At 38.5% G+C, this 26352-nt stretch overlaps 5 protein-coding genes and 1 pseudogene across 5 annotated transcripts; 4 read left to right on the forward strand and 2 right to left on the reverse strand.

Moving 5' to 3' along the window:
* The first annotated feature begins 2399 nt into the window (after positions 1-2399).
* LOC137732346 (protein DETOXIFICATION 12-like) lies at positions 2400-5174 on the forward strand. Its single transcript, XM_088687984.1, has 7 exons — positions 2400-3133; positions 3213-3757; positions 3917-4003; positions 4103-4159; positions 4251-4489; positions 4592-4797; positions 4907-5174. The coding sequence occupies exons 1-7, from the start codon at positions 2918-2920 to the stop codon at positions 4955-4957; spliced, it is 1401 nt and encodes a 466-aa protein (XP_088544110.1). The 5' UTR covers positions 2400-2917; the 3' UTR covers positions 4958-5174.
* Positions 5175-6070: 896 nt separating this feature from the next.
* On the reverse strand, positions 6071-10479 carry LOC137730542 (metal tolerance protein A1-like; annotated as a pseudogene).
* Positions 10480-11280: 801 nt separating this feature from the next.
* Positions 11281-13811, forward strand: LOC137731742 (uncharacterized). Its single transcript, XM_068470936.2, has 4 exons — positions 11281-11724; positions 11813-11906; positions 12432-12644; positions 13008-13811. Exons 1-4 carry the CDS (start codon positions 11650-11652, stop codon positions 13721-13723), a joined length of 1098 nt encoding a protein of 365 aa, XP_068327037.1. The 5' UTR covers positions 11281-11649; the 3' UTR covers positions 13724-13811.
* LOC137731743 (sec-independent protein translocase protein TATC, chloroplastic) lies at positions 13770-16185 on the reverse strand. Its single transcript, XM_068470937.2, has 4 exons — positions 15739-16185; positions 14825-15108; positions 14274-14564; positions 13770-14146 (listed from the first exon to the last, which is right to left on the reverse strand). The coding sequence occupies exons 1-4, from the start codon at positions 16016-16018 to the stop codon at positions 13937-13939; spliced, it is 1065 nt and encodes a 354-aa protein (XP_068327038.1). The 5' UTR covers positions 16019-16185; the 3' UTR covers positions 13770-13936.
* Positions 16186-16297: 112 nt separating this feature from the next.
* On the forward strand, positions 16298-20450 carry ORC4 (origin recognition complex subunit 4). The gene is made up of 16 exons (XM_068472264.2): positions 16298-16508; positions 16620-16710; positions 16808-16864; positions 16989-17036; positions 17165-17215; positions 17304-17347; positions 17426-17489; positions 18252-18338; positions 18466-18557; positions 18667-18748; positions 18873-18958; positions 19062-19171; positions 19368-19460; positions 19533-19597; positions 19689-19832; positions 20092-20450. The coding sequence occupies exons 1-16, from the start codon at positions 16399-16401 to the stop codon at positions 20125-20127; spliced, it is 1260 nt and encodes a 419-aa protein (XP_068328365.1). The 5' UTR covers positions 16298-16398; the 3' UTR covers positions 20128-20450.
* Positions 20451-20725: 275 nt separating this feature from the next.
* Positions 20726-23776, forward strand: LOC137732231 (uncharacterized). Its single transcript, XM_068471534.2, has 2 exons — positions 20726-23241; positions 23340-23776. Exon 1 carries the CDS (start codon positions 20904-20906, stop codon positions 23079-23081), a length of 2178 nt encoding a protein of 725 aa, XP_068327635.1. The 5' UTR covers positions 20726-20903; the 3' UTR covers positions 23082-23241; positions 23340-23776.
* Positions 23777-26352: the final 2576 nt, after the last annotated feature.

Consider the following 26352-nt stretch of genomic DNA (forward strand, 5'->3'; position numbering starts at 1 on the left):
TCGAGAACCTGAATCGAAGTAGAAGAACAACGCAATCAATTTCACCGGAGAAGAAGATCAGAAAGGAGCAGAAGAAAATGACAGGATCGAAGAAGCCGTGAGGCGATTTGGCGATGGTACCATGTAGAAATCACAGTTTCTAAATATCTCTCTTATATTAATTCTTTATTAAAAGTTACAATGATATGGCAGTGTATATATAGACAATATACTGCCCTTACAATTACAATTATACCCTTGTCTAATCTGTCTATTTACATAAGAAACCTAACAAACATTTAACAAACATCTAACTAATTTTACTTGATCCTTTAGAGAATACTCTTCATCGATCCTTGATTAGAACAAGATTTAGGTTGAGGCGTGTAAGTTCACTGTTCTTAAGAGTACATTCCGCCTCTCTAAGACTAAGTCTCGATGTAGCAGATTATGGCGCCCTACCTTTCAGAATACAACAATCTATAATCCTTGTAAGCTTACACTCGCAATACTTGAATTGGATGAACAGCCCAATATTTACTTTAGTATAAAAGTGAACAATGAAAGATATGGATTGAAGACTTAGAGAAGTGAAAGGGACAGAAGATTGGAGCTCTATATTTCTCATCTTTTTATTTACGCAATAGTAGTGTATATATAGGCTTAATCACAAACGGACGTTGGCCAGATAATGTGAATTCAAAGAGCATTATTGCACAATCAAATGCTAACATTATAAACCCCTTTTAAAGCATCAGTTTTGGTTTTACAAATAAAGACTGAAATTAAGACTTTAAAACAAATTGAATAGTATTAAGTGACTAATGAAGAGTTGCATTTTAAAATACCCAATCAAAAATTCCAACAAACCCACCCCCACCCCCCTCCCGATTCTTCCTCCATTTTCACCGCTTCCCAACTTGTACAGTCAATGTTGAGAATGAATTTTATATTGATGGGAGGAAAGATTCTGCAGGAGCTTATAGGTTAGGCTACTTCCCATATTGCTTTTACGGTCTCAAGACTGTCGAAGGTAGCATTAAGACTTTTCAATGAATACCTCGACTAATCTAGAAAAACAAGTTGGTTCCAAATGCATCTTCCATTCATCTCGATTTGGGTTTTGCCGCACCATATTTTGATATGCCTCTTCTTCAATCTGGAACTCTCAGTGAAAAAATGCGGATACCACTGCATCTAAGCTAATGTAAGTACTAATGTAAGTTGTTGATTCCACTCAGTAATTGGCCTAGCCAGAGCACCAATTGAACTAGTCCTAGCCAGCATCCCTGTTGTTTCGAGGAGGTGATCCTATTTATGTACAAGAAATGGCTATATTTTATACAATTTTTTTTCTAGGCATTTGACTTAGGAAAAAAAATCGTTATGGTGGAATCACAACTTTCTTTATTCAACACCAACCACTCAATAATTTAGATCGCCTTCCGCATCTATTTTCTGGAAAGACTTCCATTTTTCTTCTAAATTCAGAGATTCTTATATCATTCTTCAAGAAAATCAATTAATCGAACACAAGGCCGGAAAAAGAAGTAAAATTGCATCTTAAAATAATGTTCAGCAGAATCCCGCCGCTATTTTCGACAATATTTCGACACACTACGTCAAATAAGTGATCAACCAACCAAGACCGGATACTTAGTTGATCAACCAACCAAGACCGAACAGTTAGTCATTCGGTGGTAACGACCGTACCGTCATTTAGTGATCAACCAACCAAGACCGAATAGTTGTGTGTATATTACTTTAACGCAGGCTGAGCGTGCAAAAGGTGGCCAAGACACTTCACAGACAGATATGGAAGAGATCTTGTTATTGCCAAAATGCATGTTGCCGTGATTCTACCTCGGTACTTATTGCCCTCTAGCACCTCCATAGCCATCTCCCTCTGTGGCGTCACCGGCTTTATCTTTCGTGCAAACCATTCTACTCGCTTTCGCTTTCGTGCAAACATTTTTCTATACTATAAGCTGAAAATCGTTTTCTTGAAACTTCGCCCTCGGTATTGGTACTTCCTTTTTATTGTCTTGGCAACCAAAAGACAAAGGTTATAGTAAAACTCATTGATATAGCAGCTAATACAAAACAACAACATTTTATTATTAAAATTGCCTAATTTTACCGACAAATTTTTAATTGTGACGGGAACATAAGTGGTACACCATGTGTTTTAATAGAAGTGGGAAATTTCATTTTTTAAGTTATTAACTTTTTTAGTACACATATCTCACCATTTGTATAGTGACACGTAGTGTACCACCCTTATACCAGTCCATTGAAAAATCTCTCAATTTTACCAGCCTTTGTTAATTACAAGGATCTTAACATACGTTGGGTTTTTCTATGTTCCAACCAAGGCAAGGGAGAGGATATATCAATGAAGGTGTCTAAATTCTAATGATGGATAATGCATTGTACAACTGATTTAAGCTTGATGAGCTTAATTTTATTCATCGAGAAACATTTCGTGCTAAAAGAACTACGTCGAGTTTTATTCATTTACTCTGCTATCCTTTTGATAAAACCACTTATCCAATACAAGCCAACATCTACATTTTGTTTATTTTGATTCCTGGAGTTTACACACATACACACAAACTTAGGTGTGGATTAAATCAAAGGAAAACTAATGAAAAGAGCTTGAAAATTTGAGTTTTAATGATAAGGACAAAATAAAGGATAAAGTGAATAGTATCAGGAGTGACTTTTTAGTGTAAAAATGTGGTTTTTTGTTAAAGTGAACAGTACCGTGGGCTTTTCTTTAAAACTCCCTTAAATCAATAATCTCACTTTGTATTTTCTTAAAGGAAGAGAATAAAAACAAGAAATAGCACGAAAACGTGAGTTTAATTTACTCAAAATTCCATAAATAATGGAAATTTGGAGAGTACAGACTATTACTTCATCCTAGAGAGAGGTCATGGTCGATGTGAAAGCACCCGTTGTAACATGGCGTTCTTCCTTCCAAGAAGCAAAGAGGTTGTGTTACATAGCAGCACCCATGATTGCTGTGAACTTATCCCAGAGCTTATTGCGCGTTGTTTCGATGATGATGGTAGGTCAACTTGGCGAGCTTGCTCTCTCTAGCACCTCCATAGCTATCTCCCTCTCTGGGGTCACCGGCTTTAGTCTTTTCGTAAGCCTTTCATCCTCCATTTTTGTTCTTTCGTTGTTTGTAGAAACTAGTTAAGTATATTTTTGTAACATGCTGACAGCTAGGGATGGCAAGTGCATTGGAAACTTTATGTGGACAAGCATTTGGAGCAGAAGAATTTAAGAAAGTTGGACTTCATACTTACACTGCTATATTTTCCCTCACCTTAGTTTGTCTTCCTTTATCTTTGATATGGATATTCATGGACAAGTTACTAATTTTGATGGGTCAAAACCCTGACATTTCTCGCGAAGCCAGAAAATTCACAATCTGGCTTCTACCTGGTCTTTTCGCTCATGCTGCCCTTCAACCACTCGTTAGATACTTTCAGGCACAAAGTTTGACATTTCCTATGCTTGTAAGCTCTGTCGTCACCCTCTTGATCCATATTCCTCTCTGTTGGGCTCTCGTCTTCAAGTCCGGGCTGGATCACCTTGGAGGAGCATTAGCAATCAGTATATCCTACTGGCTCAATTTGATTTTACTTGGAATGTACATGAAGTTTTCCTCTGCCTGTTCGAAAACCCGAGCTCCCATTTCTAAGGAGATATTCGAAGGAATCGGAGAGTTCTTTCGCTTTTCAATCCCTTCTGCACTAATGTTATGGTAGCTCTTCAACTAGAATTTTCTGACATGTTTTCATAAAATATTTCCTTGTTTTTTTTAAAATTAAAAATAAGTAAATAAATACAGGATTAGGCGAGATTAGCTCCTCAGTAAACGTCAAAAGTCTTTGCAATTGATTCTTGTTGATGGCTTTTGTAGCCTTGAGTGGTGGTCATTCGAATTGCTTATCTTGCTCTCCGGGCTTTTACCAAATCCGGCCCTCGAAACTTCAGTACTGTCTGTATGGTAAGTTTTTATGTTTTCGTTCTATAATTTATGTAGAAATTTTAAAACCAGTTTTTGAATTTGGATTTGATTAGATCTAATCAAATTGTTTCTGGACAGTCTCCAGACCATTTCAACACTCTATGCAATACCATATGGCTTTGGTGCTGCAGTAAGGTATGCTTAATCAATACAGTTAAAATCTGCATAAAAATTAACTAACAAATCGATCTTTTTAACTTTACATTTTGCATGCAAAATTGTATAGTACTAGGGTTGCAAATGAACTAGGAGCCGGTAACCCAGAAGGTGCGCGTTTAGCTGCTCGCGTCGCAGTGTTTCTAGCAGCCATAGAGACCAGTATAGAAACCACAACCCTGTTCGCCTGCCGGCACATATTTGGCTACATTTTTAGCAAGGAGAAGGACGTCGTCGATTATGTCATAGCCATGGCACCTCTAATTTGTCTGTCTCTTATTCTAGACAGCTTTCAAGGGGTCCTTACAGGTTAAATGTTTTGTTATATTTTTACTGCCAATAAGCTAATTAAGCATCTTGCTTAGAGATAATTACATTGTTTAAATTTTTAATCTCGAGATTAAAAATCAGGTGTTGCTAGAGGAACTGGGTGGCAGCATATAGGGGCTTACGTAAACCTTGGAGCATTTTATCTCTGTGGGATCCCAGTTGCTGCACTATTGGCTTTCTTGGTACACCAAAGAGGAAGGGGACTTTGGATTGGGATACAAGTTGGTTCTTTTGTGCAAACGGTTCTGCTCTCCTTGGTAACAATTCGTACAAATTGGGAAAAGCAGGTCTATTTCTAACTTCAATCTCTTCATAATTTCGGCATATGATCATTTAGTCTAGTAGCACTTAGTTTTTCTTCCGGATCTTCATAGAATTTGGGTTTTGTTTTTTCAGGCAAGGAAGGCAAGGGAGAGGATATTTGAGAAGAAGGCTTCAATTGGATAATCAATTGTGCCACTAAGCAAAGGTTGACGGAAAATCTTGGCTTCGTACTTGTTCCTCCGTACATGCATACCACAATTTAGCACATGTTCAAAAATGCTTTCCTACGTCGCTTATGTATATTTGTCAACGGTTTTATAGGTAAAGAGAAATGACTCTTTAACTATAACGAGCAAGTAGTGTTCTTTTATTATTTATCAGAGCTTTATATTTCTCGGTATTTTCAATTTTACTCACATTGTTGAAATACATTGTGAACTCGTATGCACAAAGCATATAATTTGATATTTTAATCTCAATCGATCAGAACCATAATAGTGAGTTTTTGATCGAGTTAAGAAATCATTTGCAAGATAAGAGATTGGCCTCATATCTTCCTTGTGCCCTGTGCAATCAGAGATTGATTACAAATTTACAAACGATATTTCTATTTCAAATTAAACTAAGAAGAGGACGGCATTCAAAAAAAAAAAAAAAAATTAAGAAGAGGACAGGCTCGAAGCTATGCGATAGGACGAAAAAAGAAAAACAAAAGATTTCTCACAAAGATAATTCATCATTTATATAGAGCCATCAGATCTTACATATCAGCACTTTTGCAGTTGAATTTACTAAACCGTGAACGTACCCGGCTATATATCCGCATGTTGTCTCACACATCACGTGGTGATACAAGAGATCATGATCCACACATGTTCATAAAAGTGTTTTTTATTATCAGAAAGACTTTTAGTCATTCTAGAAGTAATCCCAAACATATGCCCTACAAGATACAAAATTTGGCAAGTTTTGTGTTTGGTGAAGTATGCACAAATAGGCCCGATTATAAACTTTGATCGAAAATGAACTTGAACGACACTAAACATACATTAGCGGGATATTAAACCCTGTTTCTATATGACTTATAGTGACCTCCCAAATTCCCAGTTCCCTTTTAGAATGCCAAATTTTTTCAAGTATTTGTGTGTATTGAGAGAAACTTACCCACACATGAGTCAGTTGCGACATTGATCACAGTTTAAATTAATTTAAAATAAAAATATTTTTTGTATAAAAAAAAATCAGAAAATAACCTATTGGGCGATTTCGAACGAATGATATATAGATGGAATTTTATTTGTAACTATGGTTTAGTATGTTGACAAAAGTGAAGTCTTACATCAGAAACATATATAAGAGCAACCAAAGAGATAACAGATGATCTTTCTAACTATGGAGGAAAATTGAAGTCTTAAAACACAAAACTGACCTAATTAAAACACTCAAAAACTTTGGCAAATCATCTCTCTCAGACTCTACTGACACTCTACCTGAATCGTTACATGACTGATATTATATTCTCGCTTGATGTAGTTTATAATCTCTTCCAGTACCATGTCGGCATTAGCATCTGGCTTAACGATAAAATGGCAAGCGATTAGTACCTTACCAACAGTTATCGCCCAGATGTGCAATTCATGAATGGCAACTACCTCATCCACCTCACAGAGATCTTTCTCAATCTTTGTAGCATCAATCTCTCTCGGAGTGCTCTCCATCAGAACACCCAAAATGTTCCTCAACATCGGGATTGTGGTCGAGAACACGATTACTGAGAATACATGGGTGCATATCAGATCAACAATCTACCACTCGGGCTTGTACCATATAATTGCTCCACCAATCATCACTCCGATACTCTGAATGGAATCGCCAAGTACAAGAAGATAAGCCCCCTGCACATTTTTCTTCGGTTTCTTTTCACCTTCACAGCTATGCTTGAGTAGAGGTTCCGCGGTTTCAACTATATGACGGTGTTTGCCATCGTGATTGCAGTGCACCTCATGATGGTAAGAGTGATGTGTCGTCACAGTAATCCCATGGTTATGAGTCTCATCGGGATCCTCATGACTATGAGGATGATTATCATGTCCCTGTCCATGTCCATATCCATGATCTCATGACAAAATAAGAATGCCATGCTAATCTTAACCACTAAACCAAACGTAGAAAGTGAAGTTTGACTTTTGGCTTACTTTTGTGTTAAAACGGTTTTCTCCACAACTTCGTAATGTATGGCTAGCTTCAAGGTTTTTCTTGCTAATGGCTATTTGGAAGATGCGTAACAAAGTGAAGTTTGAAAGTAAACCCTCTTCCTTCTCACGCCTTTGCCATTCCACCTTGGCTTGGATTAGCCAGGTTGGAGTTCTCATCCCTTGGTCATGTACAAGGCATTTTGGATAGGCAACTTTTAGTCTCTCTTGGAATCTCGGCTAAATCTTGTAAAGCTCCTTTTATAGTCCCTGTTCTTTGGCATCCCCCTCCTTTTTCTTGGGTCAAAGTGAATACTGATGGCCTTGCTAAAGGTAACCCGGGTCCTGCGGCTTGTGGCGGGGTTTTCCGAGATTCTGCAGGCTATTTTCTTGGTGGTTTCTCCCTAAGCTTGGGGCATCATACTTCTTTCTATGCGGAGCTCCATGCTGTCATCATTGCTGTGGAATTGGCTCATGCGCGGGGTTGGCAAAATCTATGGCTTGAAAGTGATTCTTCTAACGTGATATCCTGTTTCGCTTCTGGATCCTTCTCTCCTCCTTGATCACTCCAGACATGCTGGAACAATTGTATTCTCCAATTGCAAAACATGGTTTTCCGTTGCTCTCATACATTTCGAGAAGGGAATGATGTTGCTGACAAATTAGCCAATTTAGGGCTTCTCTTATCTTCACTTGTTTGGCATTCTGCTCCTCCTATAGAGATTCTTCCTCATATGCACTCAGATTTCTTGGGCATGCCAGCCTACAGGTTTGTCTCCCCTTCTTGATGTGTGATTTCCCTTTTTTACCTAATCTTTTTGGATTTCCTTTTTCGCTTTGCAGCTTGTCTTGCAGGTTCTTACCTTTTAAGGTTTATAGAGGGGTTTGGGTATATGTCCACCCAATCTTTTTCTTGTATTTTCTTTTTAAAGAGGGGTATGATCTATGTCCCCCCTTTCTTTTTTCTAGTATTTTCTTTTTCAAAAGGGGTAAGGTGTATGTCCCTCCTCTTTGTATTTCGTTTTTCTTGTTCTATGAGGGCTAATGTTTATGTCCCCCCTAACTAGGTGTAACTTCTTTTTATCAATAAATTTACCTCATCCTGCCGAGGTTTTCGAAAAAAAAAAAAAAAAAAAAAAAAAGACTTAGGAACAAGAAACATAATATAGCCCTGAATTTCACTTGCACTACCATGGATAAGTCCTGCAATGGCTTCATAAACAAGGATCCCAGAAAGCGCCCAAATCAGCTGGACCGAAACTAGAGCGCCTAGTATTTCAATCCTGCAGAAGCCGTACGACTGGCGAGGAGTTGCCTCCCATCCCGATGCCCAAACTGAGAACAAAGAAATTGCAAATGCTGCAACATCCGTCAACAGATGAGCTGCATCGGTGAGAATTGCAAGACTGTTGGCTTTGATACCTCCAACAACCCATGGCGTAGTCAGAAATTATTCGGTGGGTAGGTTAAGCTAAAATTATCAAGTTTTTAATCCTATGTTACATACATAAAGTTATATAATAGTAAAAACTTGAATGTAGTAATTTAAAGCAAGAATTTTATACTATGTTTTCTAGGTTTCTAGTCTTCAAAGCTTTCAAGTAAATAAAATAAGGAACCATTGGTTAAAGTGATGAGTTTATTTAACATCTATTAGCTCTTATTATTCTTAAAAATAAGCTTACTAATAAAAAATTTCATTTCTTATGTGAAATATGACAATTAAAAATCATAAACTAACCTAAAAATTAATATTTTTAAGCTTGAAGAGCCATACTCTCCCTATGCTATAGCCTAAAGAAGCCTTGTACTTGACTCTGCCCTTGCCAACAACTTCCACGCTCATGAAAACGAAACAAAGTGCAACTGCTATCATAAGCTTGCGCATGGATGCCAAACGTCCCTGTGCATCTTTGGAACTAGATTTATCATCTAAAAATCCGCAGGATCCATCCCGACATATCTTTGTCCCACTCAAGCTGGTTTCTATAGCGGGAACATCTTCACGTACTTCGATTATACGCTCACGTTCGGAATTTTGCGCTTCCATCTCTTGAATGCACTACTGTGCTGTGGAGGGGGAGGCCAAGGAGGAGGTACAAGAGAATGGTGGTGGTGCTATCAGATTCTTTGAATATTATTATGAGGGAAGCTTGGTTTTTGTGACGTGATATATATAGATATACATACATACATTAAAAGTCCAAAGATATTAGGGAAAATCTGTTTCCCTTTCGGATGGGTTCACTTATTATATTAGGAATGAGTTTATTTTCGCCTTCAGGTTTAAGAAGATAGAGGCTGTATATTTTACTTTCCCATATTTTCTATTGAAATACAAGTCTGCAAGCAGCTCCTTACTCTGTCATTAATCCAAAGCTGTGCAACATTGGGAATAAAAAGGTAAATTCAAAAGGGAAAGGAAGAAGTTGTGTGATCTTAAAAAGGACAGCATCGATTTCGAATATTTGAACTCGAAATTCACAAGCCTGTTTGTGATTTCTTAAGCGTATACAACATATTGTTGGAGAATTAAAAAGCAGGAAAGTATATGAAATTGGTATGAATATATTTCCTACTTTTAAGAGGAAGTGATATATCTAGATTTAGATTAAAGTAAGTGGTAAAGGTATGGCCTTTCAATGGAGCAAGTTCAAGGACCTTCTAGATATAATTGGTGATTTGTTATTCGAAGATAAAATTTAATTGTAATTAGTGCGGGATACTTTTTTCTTTTCGATCAGGTTGAAATCTCTGACAATGTTTTATCCAGGCCTAAATAAAGGCATCATATCCTTGTATTGTTGTTGACCCTAAAAACTACCAAGCCTACGTGGCGCGCAGGCCAAGTAATTAGTAAGCTAACTACATCCTTCGGTTGTGTGTAGGACGTGCCAACTCGTAGACCGAGCTCAGCCGATGAGTAAAATGTGTTGATGCTGCGTTAAGCGCGCTGCTGACTTCTTGATCTTGCTACTGTGGCCGAGAAAGGAACACGTATCGGCCTTCGGGTTCTAGAGTCTGAAAAGGCTGCTAGTTTTGCAAAGCTCAATATCAAATTCGGCTTTCAATGTGCTGAATGTAGTAACCTGTAACACCTTACTTCGCCAAGAAGGCTAATGAGATGACCTCTGCCAATAAGGATTCAAAAATCCTTCTTGACCGAGACTTGGATAGATAACCAGTTGGCCTCGACGCAGTGCTATTTATCCAAACTGAAGGTGCTCCTCGGTCGGTTGATTTTACGGCAACAATGCTGTTTATCCAAACTGAAGATGTTCGTCGGTTGCCTTCACAGTGTTATTTATCCAAACTGAAAATATGTTGGCGGAAAAAGAAAATAAAAATCTCAAGGTTGTTGAGAGATTTCGCGTAAAGCGAGAGTTTGTGCAGGACAGTTTTGTGTGTTGAATTGGAGAGGGCTTTTTTTGCTGCACGGTGTCTTGTATTTATAAGGATGAGTCTGTGTTGGTTGATGAGCTGATAAAGACTCTGCCATGCAATTAGAACTCTTCCACTGACTTAAGCCTCAGATAAACCTTACTAAGACTCTGAACTTAGTCAAAAATGCAACCAAATTCAATCCTTGTGTTTCGTCTTGTCACGTTGAATCCTAATATAGCCTGCATGCTTGGATTTGAACAAATAATGTTTATCTAAACAACCACCAATCCACCTGCACTGGTGTGGTTGGTTCCTTTTTTTGGAGATAATCACCACCAAATTCGCAGTACATAGTTATATGGGAAGTAGTCTTTCACACGGCATGCATTGTGATTCCATCATCAATTCATCTGACAACATCCATCACTACTCAAATAACCTAGCCTACCTAGGTTTCTTATCACCATTATCCAAGACCATCAAATCCCACGCTTATCACATCATCATAATTTCATTACCTTTTAAACCCATCCATGCATGCATCCTGATCAAATGAATTTCAAATTCATTTTTAGCTTTCAAGTGCCATTAGACATCCCAAATCAACTCGAACTGTACTGCTTTGGGATATAATTTGCATCCTATTTATCTGGTTTAAGAAGATGCCAATATAATTCTTATTAAAAGATAATTATTATGATAAAAACCATCATATTATCCTTTAACAATAACAAAATTATCTTTACTTTTCCATCCGAAGGTTGGGAGCTATGCTCACTCAACGGCCTTGATTGCATAGGCCGATGGTGTAAATTTGGGTCCAAACAATTGTACTTATTCATTTACCTCATCAACAAATATCATACTTTTCCTAAAAAAGTGATGGATAGATTTTGTGGTTAAGTTGTGAGAAAGCACACCGTTCCACATACACAAATCGGTATTCCCAATAATTCCCCACTTTAGCCACTCTAGTTTCAACTATTCTCTCTTCCCTAAGTTTCCTTGTTATCCTAGATTTAGTTTACTTATCTAATTAAGATTGGTCTAGCAAAAAAATTCATACGCTAGTACAAAATTAAATAAATAAAAATAAAAGCTCATTGCCATAACGGGCCGAAGGTCATTTAGCCCAATACAAAAGACGAGACGTCGTCGCTTAACGGAACTGGCTGTTAATCGCGTTACCCTATTGGCACTTGGCGGCAGAAGATTTTCCCCTCCACAAAACCCCTAAACCTCTGAGAATTTTGAGAATCCGCTGCTGCAGCTGCAATTCCTTCCGTCAAACGCCGAGCGATGGGCCGAGCCGAGAGAGACCAACTGACTCGAACTCTCAATCACCACCTCAACACCGTCCACGAGACCTTCCAGGTTCAATCTCTCTCTGTCTCTAGAAATTCAATCTTTCCTTCTTTTTTTATTTTTTTATGGTTTTGTTTGTTGAATTGGATGAAATCAGGTGTTGGATCAAACCGCACCTTCAACACTTGAGAAGGTGAGCTGGGTGGAGGTCACAAAGATGGGCGATCAAGTCTCCAAACAAGCTACCATTTGTAAGTCCTATCAATCTTCAATTTTTTTTTTCTTGCTTTTATTTTAATTTTTTTTGTCATCTGTGTCCACTGCTAATATCTTGGTATAGTTAATTCGAAAACGTGTCCTTTCGAATGGCAAAATCTGGAAAATTTATAGAAGGAATTCTGATTTCACCTTTCTGGACTTCACAAATAGGGTAATGCTAGGGAGACTAAATTTTGGAAACTAAAGGATATGGAAGTTGATGATTGGTTTATTCTTAAGCGTTGATTAACATGCTCAATCGTATTGGTGACATATCATTTAGTTTGCAAATTTAGTCTCCCTAGCATTATCACCCTTACAAATATGCTTCTGTAACTCAACAACATATTCTTCAATGTGCCTTGAGTGATCATGTACTCCGAAAAAAGGCGCCATGGAGATCTGACGTATATGTCTATCTATGTTTCGATTCGTGATCTGGCTGTATAGTTTCTTCTTCTCCCTTCTGTTGCATAATGCCTGATGCTCAAGTGACTAAATGTGACTCGATAATGCAGTTGGAATGCTTTGGACCGGAGGAGAAACACCGCAAGTTAGATCACTTGAAGAAAACATGGTTTCCTACTTCAATACCCTGCAAGGTTTTCTTCTGCTTTCACATGGGAGTACAGTGGGTGCAGGGCCTACGCTAGCTTCTTGTGTCCATACGTCTGTAAAGCAAGTTGTTGACACCAGTTTTAAGCTGTGGAAGGAATCTATCTCTTTGTATGGTAATCTCTCTCTCTCCCCCCTCTAAACCATACATTGTTTCTGTAGCATTTCTTGTTCTTAAAAATCACTGCATGCTTTGTATTTTTGTTGAAATCACATACACACTGTCATTGGTGTATGACTTCAAAGTGACCATGAACTTCAGGTGTATGACTTCAAAGTGACCATGAACTTCAGCTTCTAGAGTTAGCTTTCGTGTAGATCATTGACATCAAATTTTGGAGGCTAATGCTGATTAATAACCATTAGAGTCTATTTGATTGCATATTATGGTAGTTGGAAGTGCAATTGTCTTGGCTAAAGATTTGACGACTACTTTAGCTAGTAGGAACCTCATCTTCACTTGGAACATACACTTGCAGGAGCACGGAATAAAGATGGGAAACTCTCAATTCCACAGTGGGTCGGTGCAGTATGGGAAGCGTGTTCTGCTCTCAAAATGACACCTGCCACAAATATTACAGCAATTGGGCGAGCAATGACCAAGGTTGCAGTTTCGGTGAAGGATGTTCTTCGTGAGATGAAGGAGCTTAAGCCAGCTTCCTCTGACCCGACAGATGAATCCTCTATTGAGCCTTCTACTGAAGCAGAGATTGAACCCGATGATGATGAAATTTTAAGTGATGGTGATCTGGGCAACGACTTGTCACCTGAAGAGATGAGAGTTTCTCAATTGGCAATTGCCGTTGTGTCAGAGGCTCTTGTGGTAATAAAGGAACTAATTCGCACCATCAGCGGTTTGCTTAAACTGGAAAACCCAAACGGCAGCAGTAATCTTGTGGATTCCTTGGAGAAATTGTTGAATATGTGTAAAGAAATCGGAATACAAATAGACGAGCTTGGAGCTTGTTTATATCCCCCACAAGAGGTTCCGGCTATCAACGCAGCATCCGAGAAAATCTCCAGTTTTGTTGATGATATGCAATCCGAATTGCAGAATCTCAACGGAAATCTGGAAGCTTTTAGTCAGGCGTGCAATTGTTTGAAGAGTTCATTGAGACAGCTCGAATCTGAAGTGGCCTCTCCTAATACTGTTGATTTAGAAACCAGTGTGCAGAATATTGATTTGAACAGTTAGGCGAGAGAGAGAGAGATGAATTTGAATTTGCAGAGCTTTGTAAGTCTTTGTTTTCGAGAAGAAAATATATCTTGTTTTGACATTTGAATTCGAGTTTAGAATCCACCCTCGTTCTATATAAGATCGCATTTATGTTACATGTTGCAAATGTAAAGATCCTTACAAACATTGAATGCGCGATACTGCAAATAAATTTCATGCGTTTAATAGGGTTCACCGGCCAGTAAGCTTAACCACCCAGGCACCCCCTAAGTAAAGACCGAGGAGGGGTGCTGCCAGAAGAAGCTGAGTGAGTGGATCCGTTGACGGGGTAACCACAGCAGCTGCCACAACAGCGCCAACCACAACATACCTCCAAATTGATAGCATTTGGTCTCCTGATACCAGACCGACTTGTCCAAGGAGAAATTGTATAACCGGAACCTATAATAAGATGAAAGGTAATTTGTTAACGGAGCTTCTACTGAGAGATCCACTTCAATGCATGCATTTTAGGGGCACAAACCAACAGTAAATTTCGGTTACGAATACTTGAGAGGAGAGTCGTTACCTGGAAAGACAAGCCTGTGCTGAACATGAGAACAAGTACGAACTCAAAGTATTGATCGATGGACCATAAAGATTCCACAACACCTTCTGCATACGTAACAAAAAAGTTCAAGGCTGCTGGTGTCAACACCATATAGGAGAAGGTGATACCGGCATAGAAAAGAACCGATGAGCCTAAAACAATTGGCCCCAGAAATTTTCTCTCGTCTCTCGTTAATCCTGGGAGAACAAAGGCTATAAGCTCATACAGAATGATGGGGCTCCCCAATAGAATGCCGCAATATCCTGATACCTGCAGTAAACAATCAAAAGAACTTTCTTGTTACAGTGATTTACTTCTGAAATAACCAAATGAAAACACGAAAAAAAGGAGCAAGAGGTAATATTCTCATTTAAGACTGAGATTCTTATGCGAAATACTAATCATAAAGTCCCTACAACACTTCATTACACTTCCGCAATAGCTAGCCGGACTGATTTGCACTTCCGGAAAACAAAATCTTAAATGCAGCAATCATTTCAAGGACCGGATAGATATTCACTGAGTCTAACCTTTATAGTAGTAAAGAAAAACTCGCCAGGAGCTAGCTGCAGGAACTTTACACCTTGTTCTTTAACCGGAGCTTCAAGAAATACTATAAGGTCTTTAGAATATGCAAAGCACCCCCCAATAGAAACACCAACCGCTATAACTGATATAAAAAGTCTCTGACGCAGCTCTTCCAGATGATCGAATATGGTCATCTCTTTATCATCCGGGAGGAGCTCTTGACTAGGATACAGAAAATTGGAAATCGAACTTCCTCCATTGTCTTCTTTCACTCCATCAACCAAATCTATATTGTACATCAAAATGGCATGTCAAACTTCTAACTGAAAACATTAACGCGTACTTTCTCAAGGCAAGATCTAAATTGTGATAAGTGAGTAAATTTATATGCTTTTACAGAAGCAAAACCTGTACAAACGAATTGTTTTCGAAAAAGGTCCAAATTACACTAGGAGCTAAATAAACTCGGTTTCTTTTCTGTAGTAGCAAAAGCACTTTCTTCCACTCAATCAAACGCACTTCTAATTACATTTGGAAGAAAAACTTAGAAGTGAAGCGCTTTCTAGAGGTGCTTCTCAAGAAGCACTGGATTTTTAGTAAAAAGTTCAATGTGTTTCTAAGAAAAGCACTTCTAGCAAAAGTGCTTCCTGCCAGCAAAATGCTTACCAGGGTTAATTACAAATTACTTCTTGAATCAGTACCAGACAATTATTATACTTAACGGATATTACAGAGCTCCCAGATCAGATTTAAGGTATATTTTGCTTCTAAACATACTCAAATTACTCAGATTAGCAAAGAATCAAAAGCACTAGAATTACTAACAATTGTAAGAAAATCCATGTTTAGCTCTTATTAACTTAATAACAAATTCAGTGAATTTTTTTTTTTACAAATTGTGGATGTTAAGTGTTACCAGTAGAAGGCCTCTCCTTGACAGCGGACCCAACCCCAGGTCCAGCGCCAAACTCCTGCTGCTTCTCTCTCAAATCATCATCAACAGCGTAGCAAACGACGTCACCGCGGAGGCTCCTCCGGATCCGCAGAGCACTGAGCTCCGGTCTCAGCCTCCTCGAGTGGTGGACTCGAACGGAACCCAGCTGATTTCTGATTGGTCCCCGCAAGTCGAAGCAATTGTGGGTGTGATTCCGGATGAAGTTCAAGTTGGAAATGGAAGCATAACTGATGCTTCCCATCTCTCCTCCGACGCTTCCAACTGCAAGTTCGCTGCTTCTTCTTCTTCCTCTGGTTCTTCTGAACGACGTCTGAATGCGAATGACTGGTCGGTGCTTCTTTCTTCAGCTCGTCGGGACGATATTTTTGGAATCGCAGCCAATGGCGCATCGTAGCCGGTTCTCTATTTGTTTTCTACTATGCGCCGATGACGTAATGTGTGGCGTAGAATGGGCCTCACAAGCAATTTCGGCCCACAGAAAAGGTTCAGTTCGGCCCATATTTAACTTGGGCCTTCGGTCTTAGGTGGGGCACATGTGAGTACTGTATAAACCGACTGCGCATTCATTCCCGCCATTTCTCCCTCGTCTCATTTCATCCCGCTCCGAGCTTGCTTCTCGAAATGGCGCGGGAAAATCCGGCGGAGAAAGCCCTATGTCTGCTCCGGAGCCGGCTCTGCGACCCAAATTTCGCCTTCAAAGCTCTCTCTCACTCCGACGACTCAAACTACAGGTCCCCAATTTCCTTCAAATCAAACGCTTCGACCCTAATTTCAATTTTAAAAAATAAAAAATTGGGGGCTTTTTGGCTTTGATTTTCTTATTTTTTTTATTTTTTTTGCAGCAAGTTGAAATTTTTAGTTTCGAGTTCGATCACTGAGGCCTGCAACAACTCCATTTTGCTTCTGGGTCCCCGTGGTTCCGGAAAAATTGCCGTATGCCCCCCAAATTTTCCATTGTAGTTCCTCTTCAATCCTCTTATAATTGTAATATAAATATACAGTTGATTTTATTATTCTACTCGTGTCTTAGGTATTGGAGCTTGTGCTCAGCGATTTATTACAAGAATTTCCTGATATGATTTCAGTGGTATGCTTGCATTTTTCACTTTTATTCTCTATAATATCTTTGCATTTTCCTGCTTTTATTTTTATTTTTAATCCCGTTTAAATGTTTATTTGCAATTTAATTTGGATTGGAAATTGTGCTGCAGATTAGGTTGAGTGGCCTTTTACATAACAGTGACAACTGCGCATTCAAGGTTGATGATTCTGTCTACTTTTCTTTTTATTTTTTCAGGTCTGGGGTTGAAATTGTGATGATTCATTCAGGAATCTTAGATGGTAACATTATGTTTTTCTTTGTTTAATATGGTTGTTGGTCATTCAGGAAATCGCTAGGCAGCTATGCGTGGAGCATCATTTGGTGTTCTCGAGAATGGTAACGTGCATAGTTTTATCTGAAACCACTTTTGAAGCATTGTACTTCCGAAAACTTCTGGTTTCTTGATGTTGTGATCATTTTGTAGGCATCGTTTGATGATAACTCTCAGTTTATGATAGCCATGTTAAGGTGCGTATAAAGTTTCCGTGGTGCGATTCTTGTCATATGGATTAGAGGTTCTAACAGATCTGTTTCTCTGCTAATTAGGGAGTGTGGATTAGCGCATAAAACAATTATTTTTGTGTTGGATGAGTTTGACTTGTTTGCTCTGGTAAGACCTCATCTTCCTTTGCCCGTTTGTTTTTCAATTCTGCAGCCTTGCTCTTTGACATTCATGATTTATCTTTGGCTTCTTCGTTCTTTGAAACTGGTGAAGATTTGTGAAAAGCAATTAGTTAACATGTAAAAAACTTGTGAATCTTATCTCGGGCTGCAAAGTTACACTGGAAATCGTAGGAAAGTTTATCCTTTCGTAAGGAGTAATTTAAGTCTTTTATTGAAGAAGAGTACGTGCAGACTGAAACATAAAGAACAAGCACACTCTTCGGTCTACTGAAACTAAATGTTAGAAGAATGTCAATGAAAATGTAATTATAACCTAGAGAAAATATAGTACTTTTTCTCTCTCTACTGGAGCTTTCATGAAAGGGGTTTGCTTGATCAGAGCTCAAATGAGCATACTTGTTTTCTCAAAATTGACTCTGGTTGGGTGCTTTTGGTTGAAGTATCAACTATAAATATTAAGACAAGACGCCATTTGGTATGTGAATATTGTGCAACATATAAGGTGTAAGAAGTGTATGACTTACAAGCTAAACCTACGCATACCTTAAAGAGTTTCTTGTCGGTTACTCACGGGAATATGTTATGAGTCTTGACTGATATGAATTTTGACCCATGTCGCATCTCTGCAAGTTGTGCAACTCATTCGGTGCAAATGCCATTTTGAGTTCTTAAATTCACGCTGTCTTTATAGAATAAAAATAAACAACCATTGACTCAATATTTCTTTTTCACTTATGGTTCCTTACAGGGAAAACAGAGATTGCTTTATAGTTTACTTGATGCAATGCAGTCAGTTACATCTCAAGCTGTTGTCATTGGTGTGAGTTCGCGACTGGTATGTTGCTTTAAAATTGCTGTGATCTTTGCCTTGTTAACTTTTGTTGCCATAACTGTGAATGCCTAGGTTTTAATGTTAGCATATGGATTAGTTGCATCAAAGTTGAGAAGAAATTTTCATGCAGGATGCTGATATGCTTTTGGACAAACGAGTAAGATCTCGTTTTTCACATAGAAAGCTTTTGTTTCTTCCTCCTGCTTATGAAGACATACAACGGTAAAGTTATTAACTTATGGCTTGGGTGCTGTTATTGTTTCTTCCCAAATATTGACACTTCCAATGTAGTAGTTGCTTTTCTGATTTTCTTAATTTCCAAACGAGGCAGATTGTTGGAGCACATTTTACTATTGCCAACAGACTCAAGCTTTCCACCAGACTATGCTATTGCATTCAATGCAAAACTTCAAGTATCCTTTCCTGACTATGTCTTTTAATGAGATAACATAGAATATTCATCTAAAACAATTTTTCATTCTATAGTATTCTAGCAAATCAGATCCTTCAGCTTGTAAAGTCCTTGACATTTTACAGACTATATTGGCTGATGAGAGATTCAAAGAGATTATTAATACATATCTGAATCTTGATTCAACCGTCAAACATTTGTTAAGATATCTGTAAGTTTTTCTTTTGAACGTGATAGAATTGAATGAATGTATTGCTTTTAGTGTTCATCATTCGTCATATACTAAAGTTACTCGTCGTGGACCATGATACTAGATTCCGCGCTGTTTCTGATATGGATTTAGAATCTGGAATGCTGTCACTAGAAAACTTCAAAACCGCACTTTCAAATATCCAAAGGCATCCAAAGTTGGAATGCATAAAAGGTCTGAGAATTTATATCTTTCTTTGTTGGACTTCATTATCTGCATTCTTTGTTCCTCCCATATCCATCATTTCTGCCTGCCAAAGACTTGTGTATATAACTATGAAGCGAAGCAAAGCAATGATGTATTGTTTCCTGTCTTCTTCTTTTCTACTTTTCTCCTTTTTTTTTCTTATGAAAATCAACGATTTAAGCAGATTGCTCTGTATTGGAACTTTATATTCTGGTATGCATGAAGAGGTTGGAAGTTAAAGAGCAGAACTCATACAATTTCAACGCTGTAATGAAAGGTGACTATGTGATTCTTGTCATTCTAAGTCCTATTATTAAGTTTTCGCTTACATGTTTGGTATGTCTGGCAGAGTATAAAAGCATACACGATTCGGTCAAGACAGCTGACTATTTTGCAAGAAATGTTTGCTTACGGGTACTCTTAGCTCCTTGCTAAAATTGTGTTATAACAAATCTTATTGTTGTGTTACATTTTAGCAGAACATTTTCACTTTTCACTTCTGCAGGCATTCGAACACCTTCTACAACGTGAACTAATTGGGTTTGCCGACAACAGAGGACAGAATCAATCCATTGAATTCGGTCCTGTAAAACTTTTAATCTCATCCCATGAACTACATCAGGGGATGAAATCATACGGATCCTGTCCTGTAAGTCACTACAACAAAACTTTGTGTTTTTTTTATCTGCATGTGCTTGCAATTTATAATAACTTGTGCAGTGGATAAATGCATCAAAAGCTCAACTGAATCCGATCTTTCGAGGAATTTAATCACAATGTAGGAAAAGTTTTTAACATGTATCAGAACTTTTTGTTAGGTTTTATGTCATCGTCGTTGATCTTAATGACGAAAATAACGTGTACCAGACCACATGGGTATCATGAGTTGTTGTTTGTGTTGTTGACAGGCAATTCTTCAACAATTAATGGATCGTCAGAAGTAGAGTTGCTGAAGGGAGCTGCTTCGTGTGCTTCATGTGTATCATAATTACAAGACGTGGTGTAATCTCTAGCATTTGTTTCATTTGATCTTGTTTGTGTATCAATATAAATAATTTATTTATGTAAAAGCATTATTGCTTTCTGTCACTGCGGTAAAGTGCAATCTGCAGTCATTATGATGCGCTAAAGTAGGGAGTATGACTGAAGTACAACTTTTTTAAAGAGCTCCTAACATAATGTTTTGATAATTTTAACTGCAAGGAGCGTGTGATTGGAGATACTCTACAGTCTAATATAATTTAGGAAATGCTACTGATTTTTTCAATTAGACCTTCTCGTTATATTTTTGAGCTCTCCTCATCATTTAATGTTGCACGGTTCGTTTTATCTATTTGATTAACACTTTCAAAATTTGAGTCTTCAACAGTATTACATGTTTCATTAAAAAAAAATGAATAACATGATTCGTCTAAATAATTTTGAATTTAGTTGATTTTTGGTCGAGTTGATCTTTAAAGTGTGAATTAAAAAAATAAACAGTTGTGGATCATAGAGTAAAACCTAACAGTAAACTTGAAATTCGGATTACGAAGTCCAGTGTTTTGGTTTGGGCTGGGGTCCGCAATACACTAGCCACCATCACCATGGCTGCTTCCACACCTTTACCCAAGCTCACTTCGATCTGAGCCGTCCATCAACCGTCGAACTCACTCGAAACCCAAAACCCAAAACCTCTCTCTCCGATCCTCCGCCACCGGATGAGTCGCCTCTGCACTCAATGACCCTCTGCGCCAGAGCTTCAAAAGCTTTAGCCGCCACTGCCTCCTCCACCTCCGCCGTACACCACCGTCCTTTCAAGGTACGCCATTTCTTCGCCCTCTCTGGGTCTTCCCACAACTGCTTCTCAATTACTTCTCTACCCACCACAGCTTTCTCCCAAACGCATTACCGGGACCTTATTTTCGACACCATTGACGAAAAGCCCTGGGCTTTTTGCAACTCCAAGTGGGTCTCCGATCGTTTCCAAGCTGTTATTGTCGACCCCGACTTGTTTGTTCGAGTCCTCGTCGAGATTAGGACCCGACCCAGAATCGCTCTGAGGTTTTTCCGATGGGTCGAGGGCCAACCGGGTTTTAAAAGATCCGAGTTTGCGTTCTGTGTGATTCTTGAGATTCTGGCTCACAACAATTTGATGAGGCCGGCGCATTGGGTTATGGAGAGGGTGATTAGTGTAAATATGCATGGGATTGTGGATGTTTTGATTAATGAGTATGTGTTTTCGAAGGTCTCGTTGAAGCTTCTCGATCTCTTGTTCTGGGTTTATACAAAAAAATCGATGCTTGAGCAATGTCTCTGGATTTTCGATAAGATGGTTCGAAACCGGTTGTTGCCAGACGTGAAGAACTGCAATAGGGTTCTTAGGATACTTAGAAATAAACACCTTGTGACTAGAGTTAAAGACGTTTACAGAATGATGGGCGAGGCTGGGATTAAGCCGACGATTGTTACCTATAACACTATGTTGGATTCATTCTGCAAGGAAGGAGAAGTGCAACAAGCACTTGACCTTTTGTCAGAGATGCAAAAGATAGAGTGTTTTCCGAACGATGTAACGTATAATGTGTTGATCAATGGGCTGTCAAAGAAAGGGGAGCTGGAGCAGGCCAAGGGACTGATCCAGGAAATGATGAAATCTGGATTGAGGATTACAGCATTTACTTATAACCCTTTGATTTGTGGGTATTGCAACAAAGGGCTGCTTGAAGAGGCATTATGTCTTGAGAAAGAAATGGTAATTAGAGGAGCGAATCCCACCGTGGCTACTTATAATTCGTTAATGTATGGACTCTGCAAGCGGGGAAGAGTGATTGATGCCAGGGAACAGTTTTCCAATATGTTAAAGAGAAATATAAGGCCGGATATAGTGTCCTACAACACTCTAATATACGGGTATTGTAGATTAGGGAACTTGGGGGATGCTTTCAGATTGTTTGATGAGTTGAGGCATAGGACTTTCACTCCTACTGTCGTCACCTATAACACACTTATGGATGGTCTTTGCAGATCCGGAGACTTGGCTGTTGCTCGACAGCTTAAAAATGAAATGACCAATCAAGGAACTTGCCCTGATGTTTTTACATATACCATCTTGGTAAATGGATCTTGCAAGGCGGGAAACTTATCGATGGCCAAGGAGTTATTTGATGAGATGTTGCATAGAGGAGTGAAGCCGGACCGATTTGCATACAATACTCGAATAGTGGGTGAATTGACGCTTGGTGACCCTTCCAAGGCATTTAGCATGCAAGAAGAAATACTGGCAGGGGGTTTCCCTCCTGATTTGTTCACATACAATATTTTTGTGAATGGGATTTGTAAATTGGGCAATTTGGATGAAGCATATACCTTGTTGCAGAAAATTGTACGTGATGGTATCGTTCCAGACCATATAACTTATACTAGCATCATTCACGCTCACCTGGAGAGTGGCCAACTCATGAAGGCAAGAGAGGTGTTCTATGAGATGCTTAGCAAAGGTTTGTCTCCTTCGGTGATAACTTACACAGTATTGATTCATGCACACGCAGCTAAGGGAAGACTAGAACTGGCATATATGTACTTCTCAGAGATGCAAGAGAAGCGTGTTTTGCCAAATGTGGTCACCTACAATGCGCTGATAAATGGCCTTTGTAAAGTGATGAGAATGGATCAGGCTTACAAGTCGTTTGCGGAGATGGAGGAGAAAGGAATAACTCCAAATAAGTATACATACACTATTCTAATAAATGAGAACTGCAACATAGGCAACTGGAAGGAGGCTTTGAGGTTGTATAAACAGATGCTTGACAGAGAGATCGAGCCTGATTCTTGTACACACAGTGCACTTTTTAAGCATCTAGACAAAGACTATCAGTTGCATGCAGTTCGGTACCTTGAGAATTTAATTTCAAGCTAGTGAAGGAACTGCTCGTTTAAAGTATTGATGAGGCTATTGGTGGCGTTCAAGGTTTATCAGCTGACTATTCAAAGAGAGGCATGAGATATTAAGAGGGATTTCTCAACTCCGAGAGAACTCTGTTGTGTTAACCACCAAATTCCCTTGAGTTATACTGCAAGTAAGATATCTCCTTTCAACTTTCGCTTCAACATATCACATTCTCAAACTTTAATATTCTTCTTGGCTTGACAGCTTTCCCGGTTCAATGTTTTACAGGTCATTTGCTAAATAGGGTTGCTGATGATGATTGGTGAGTTCGGCAAACCTGTAACTTGAAAGGTTGAGTCCATATTTACCGGATTTTTGTGCTGTTGCCAACTTTAGAAGAATATACTCAAAATCAGTTGTTGAATTGGATTATTGATTAGTTATCAGAAACCATTTTTTCGGAAGAGTCAACATCAGAGTGTACAGATAAAACTCTCAAGTGTATCATATTGTTCCAAATAAAACATCTGACAAGATTATTGGTTCATTCTTTTCCTTCTTATTTTGTTTCATGAGGTAATAGGAAGGATGGAAGTGCTGCCATGTTCGGGATTGTTGTAACGAATGTGGTTTTTTGTCCAGTTTAAAATCTGATGTATTACTTTTTGTTTTTAACAGAGTTTTATTAATACTGAGCAGATAGTGAAATCTTCTAGTTTATCCAATTCAGCTTGAAATATCGTTAATGTTGCTGTAGCGTTATCTTGGACAGTCTTCCTGTAACCATGAAATGTAGGTTCCTGTGATTCAAGAACTTTAACAGTACAGAAGGACTCTTTCCAGAGGACATGCATGTTTCAGTTTTGTTCACGTTTGCCTGTCTCTTCAATTATTTCCAGAGGCGTAGAATGTGGCAAGTAGAACTTCAACTTGAAACATAACGGCCACTACATTCGTTACACCCTTCCGGGCAGAAATGAACACAGGACTCGTGTTGGTCTGCATCTCCTCGGTTGCTGCATGAGGTGCGTGTGAGGTGACTGAAAGAAAATTTATCTGTAGATGTTGGTCAAGGGGGCCAAAGAGTCTCACTTGCACACATTCACTTCTAATTTATAATCGCCTCTTTTGTTCTTTCTGATGAACCCACCTGTTAGCAATGTGGGACAGAATGTTGTTTATATGATAATTAGTAATTAATTACGCACTTAATCTCGAAGAGCAACATGTCTAAAAGTCCAAACATTCGTTCAACCCGATGCTTAGCATAATCAGACCAAGGGAAAACAATTGCATAATCGACATGGTAGCCATCGGTCGTGCTTAGTTTTACTAATTGTTCAAACAGAAGAGTCTACTGCTTGTCTCATTATGTTTGATGGACACATTCCTTAATTCTCCCTTTGGCTTTGCTTGTTTGTTCCCTTCGTATGCAAGGCATCCCCAACCTCATCTCCCTAACTCTTGCCTGTTCACTAACTCACGGCGACGCCGTCATTGTTGCAGGTCAAACTTTGCTTGGGCGTAAAGAAACAGAGCAATTTCCCGACTGCTGATGTTGAATGACACCGACGTGTTAGAATTTTTCCAGAACTTAGATGCAGAAAAAGGAAAGGGATCCGAAGAGGATCCTTTCCGCAGAAAAATACTGATAAGAGTTTGAGTTCACACTGTAACTTGGCATTGAGGAATACGTGGCCGGTGGACCGCAAGAATCAACTTCTTGAGGCAGTGAAAAATTATGCACTGCCCGTCTTGTGTTAGTTTTCTGTATTACAGCAGCATTGTGGATTTCTTTTTCATTGGATAACAGAAGACTTAGAAAGACTCTGAAATAGACTATAAGAAAAGATATAGAGTATTTGGAGCTAACAAAAAACTTGGCGCAAAACTTAGTACAGCGGTATTCTAAGATTCATTAAACCAACCCCACCTAGTAAGATAAGGATTGATTGTGGTTTTATTCTCTTTCATCGGATGTAACTTTAGAATGGTAAATGTAAATTTATTCACCATAATTCACCTCCTACAACTCAAGTCATAGCTTGTACTAAACATATGCAATTGTTTTATTTTTATTTTTTGGTCAATATGCAATTGTTTTATTTCACAAAAAGTGAAGTAATAACAAGGGTTGTGTGAGCTTGTGAAAGGACGCTTGTAGGTTAACCAGTGTGTTACATCTCCATGTAAAGACGCATTTTGAGCTTAATAGCTGAGATACAAATTTTTGCTAGCATGCTCAAAGCGAACAATGCCTTACTATTCTAAGATGGAAAAAAAAGACGTGCGGAGATCACTTTGCGATTAACTTTTAACTGTGAAACATCCCATAACATCAATTTTACTTTCTACCTCGAAATGTACAAAAAACAAAGGGAAAAAAGAGAGGAAAGAATCCTTCTCCAAAACAAAGGTAACCTTCAAAAGCAAGAACCAAAATCAAATCAAGGTAGGCAAGTCTTGGAGAGAAGGAAGAGTTTGGGTTTTCTATATCCAACAGCCAATTGGTTCCCCCAAATGTCCTTTTACCACGGAATGGTTTGGAATGAATTGTTTGTTTGTATTAATCCAATCATGCATTAAATTCAAACCGTGCTTAATCGGAGACTACGAGCATCAAATCGTACAAAACTACGATCCTCACGCTGCTGTCATGCCTTAAAACTGCCACATCCACCTCGCTTTGCATTTTGCATTTTTGTTAATACGAACGATACTATACGTATATGACCAAAAAGACTAACTTTAACTTATCTAAAAAAAAAAGGGTGCCTTTCAGCTAAAAGCGTTTTTATTGCAAATACGTAAAAAAAAATTGCAAGTGCTTTCTAGAAAAGCATTTGAAAGTGCATCATGAAAAAGCATCCTCATGAAGCTTTTTTTTTGTTGTCAAAAAACACTTTTAGTGCTTGCAGAAGCACTCTCAAATGGAGACAAACTCACTATATACATAAATCGAAAAGAAGTTGAAATTTCGTCATAAAATTAATCAACAGTACTAGAAGTAATCTAACTTCTTTTGAGCACATGCGCGATCCTTCAATCTTTCAACATATGATATCATCGTCGCATTTACGTGAGTTAAACTCGAAACACCCCCTTCAAGTAAGTGAAAACCCAAACGTGGCTAGACCAACCAGTCATGTTCACTTTGTATTTGCATCTCTCTTCCAAAACATGACAAAACAAAAGAAAAATATGCGACAAAAACATATACACTAACCCTTTTGTCTGCTTTGTGAAGTCGATCAAACCTATGTTATCACAACTCAAAAATTTAGAGCACCAAAAACTTGAC

This window comes from Pyrus communis, chromosome 16, assembly GCF_041283825.1.
Source record: "Pyrus communis isolate YQ-2024b chromosome 16, ASM4128382v1, whole genome shotgun sequence".
Classification (NCBI taxonomy): Eukaryota; Viridiplantae; Streptophyta; class Magnoliopsida; order Rosales; family Rosaceae; genus Pyrus; species Pyrus communis.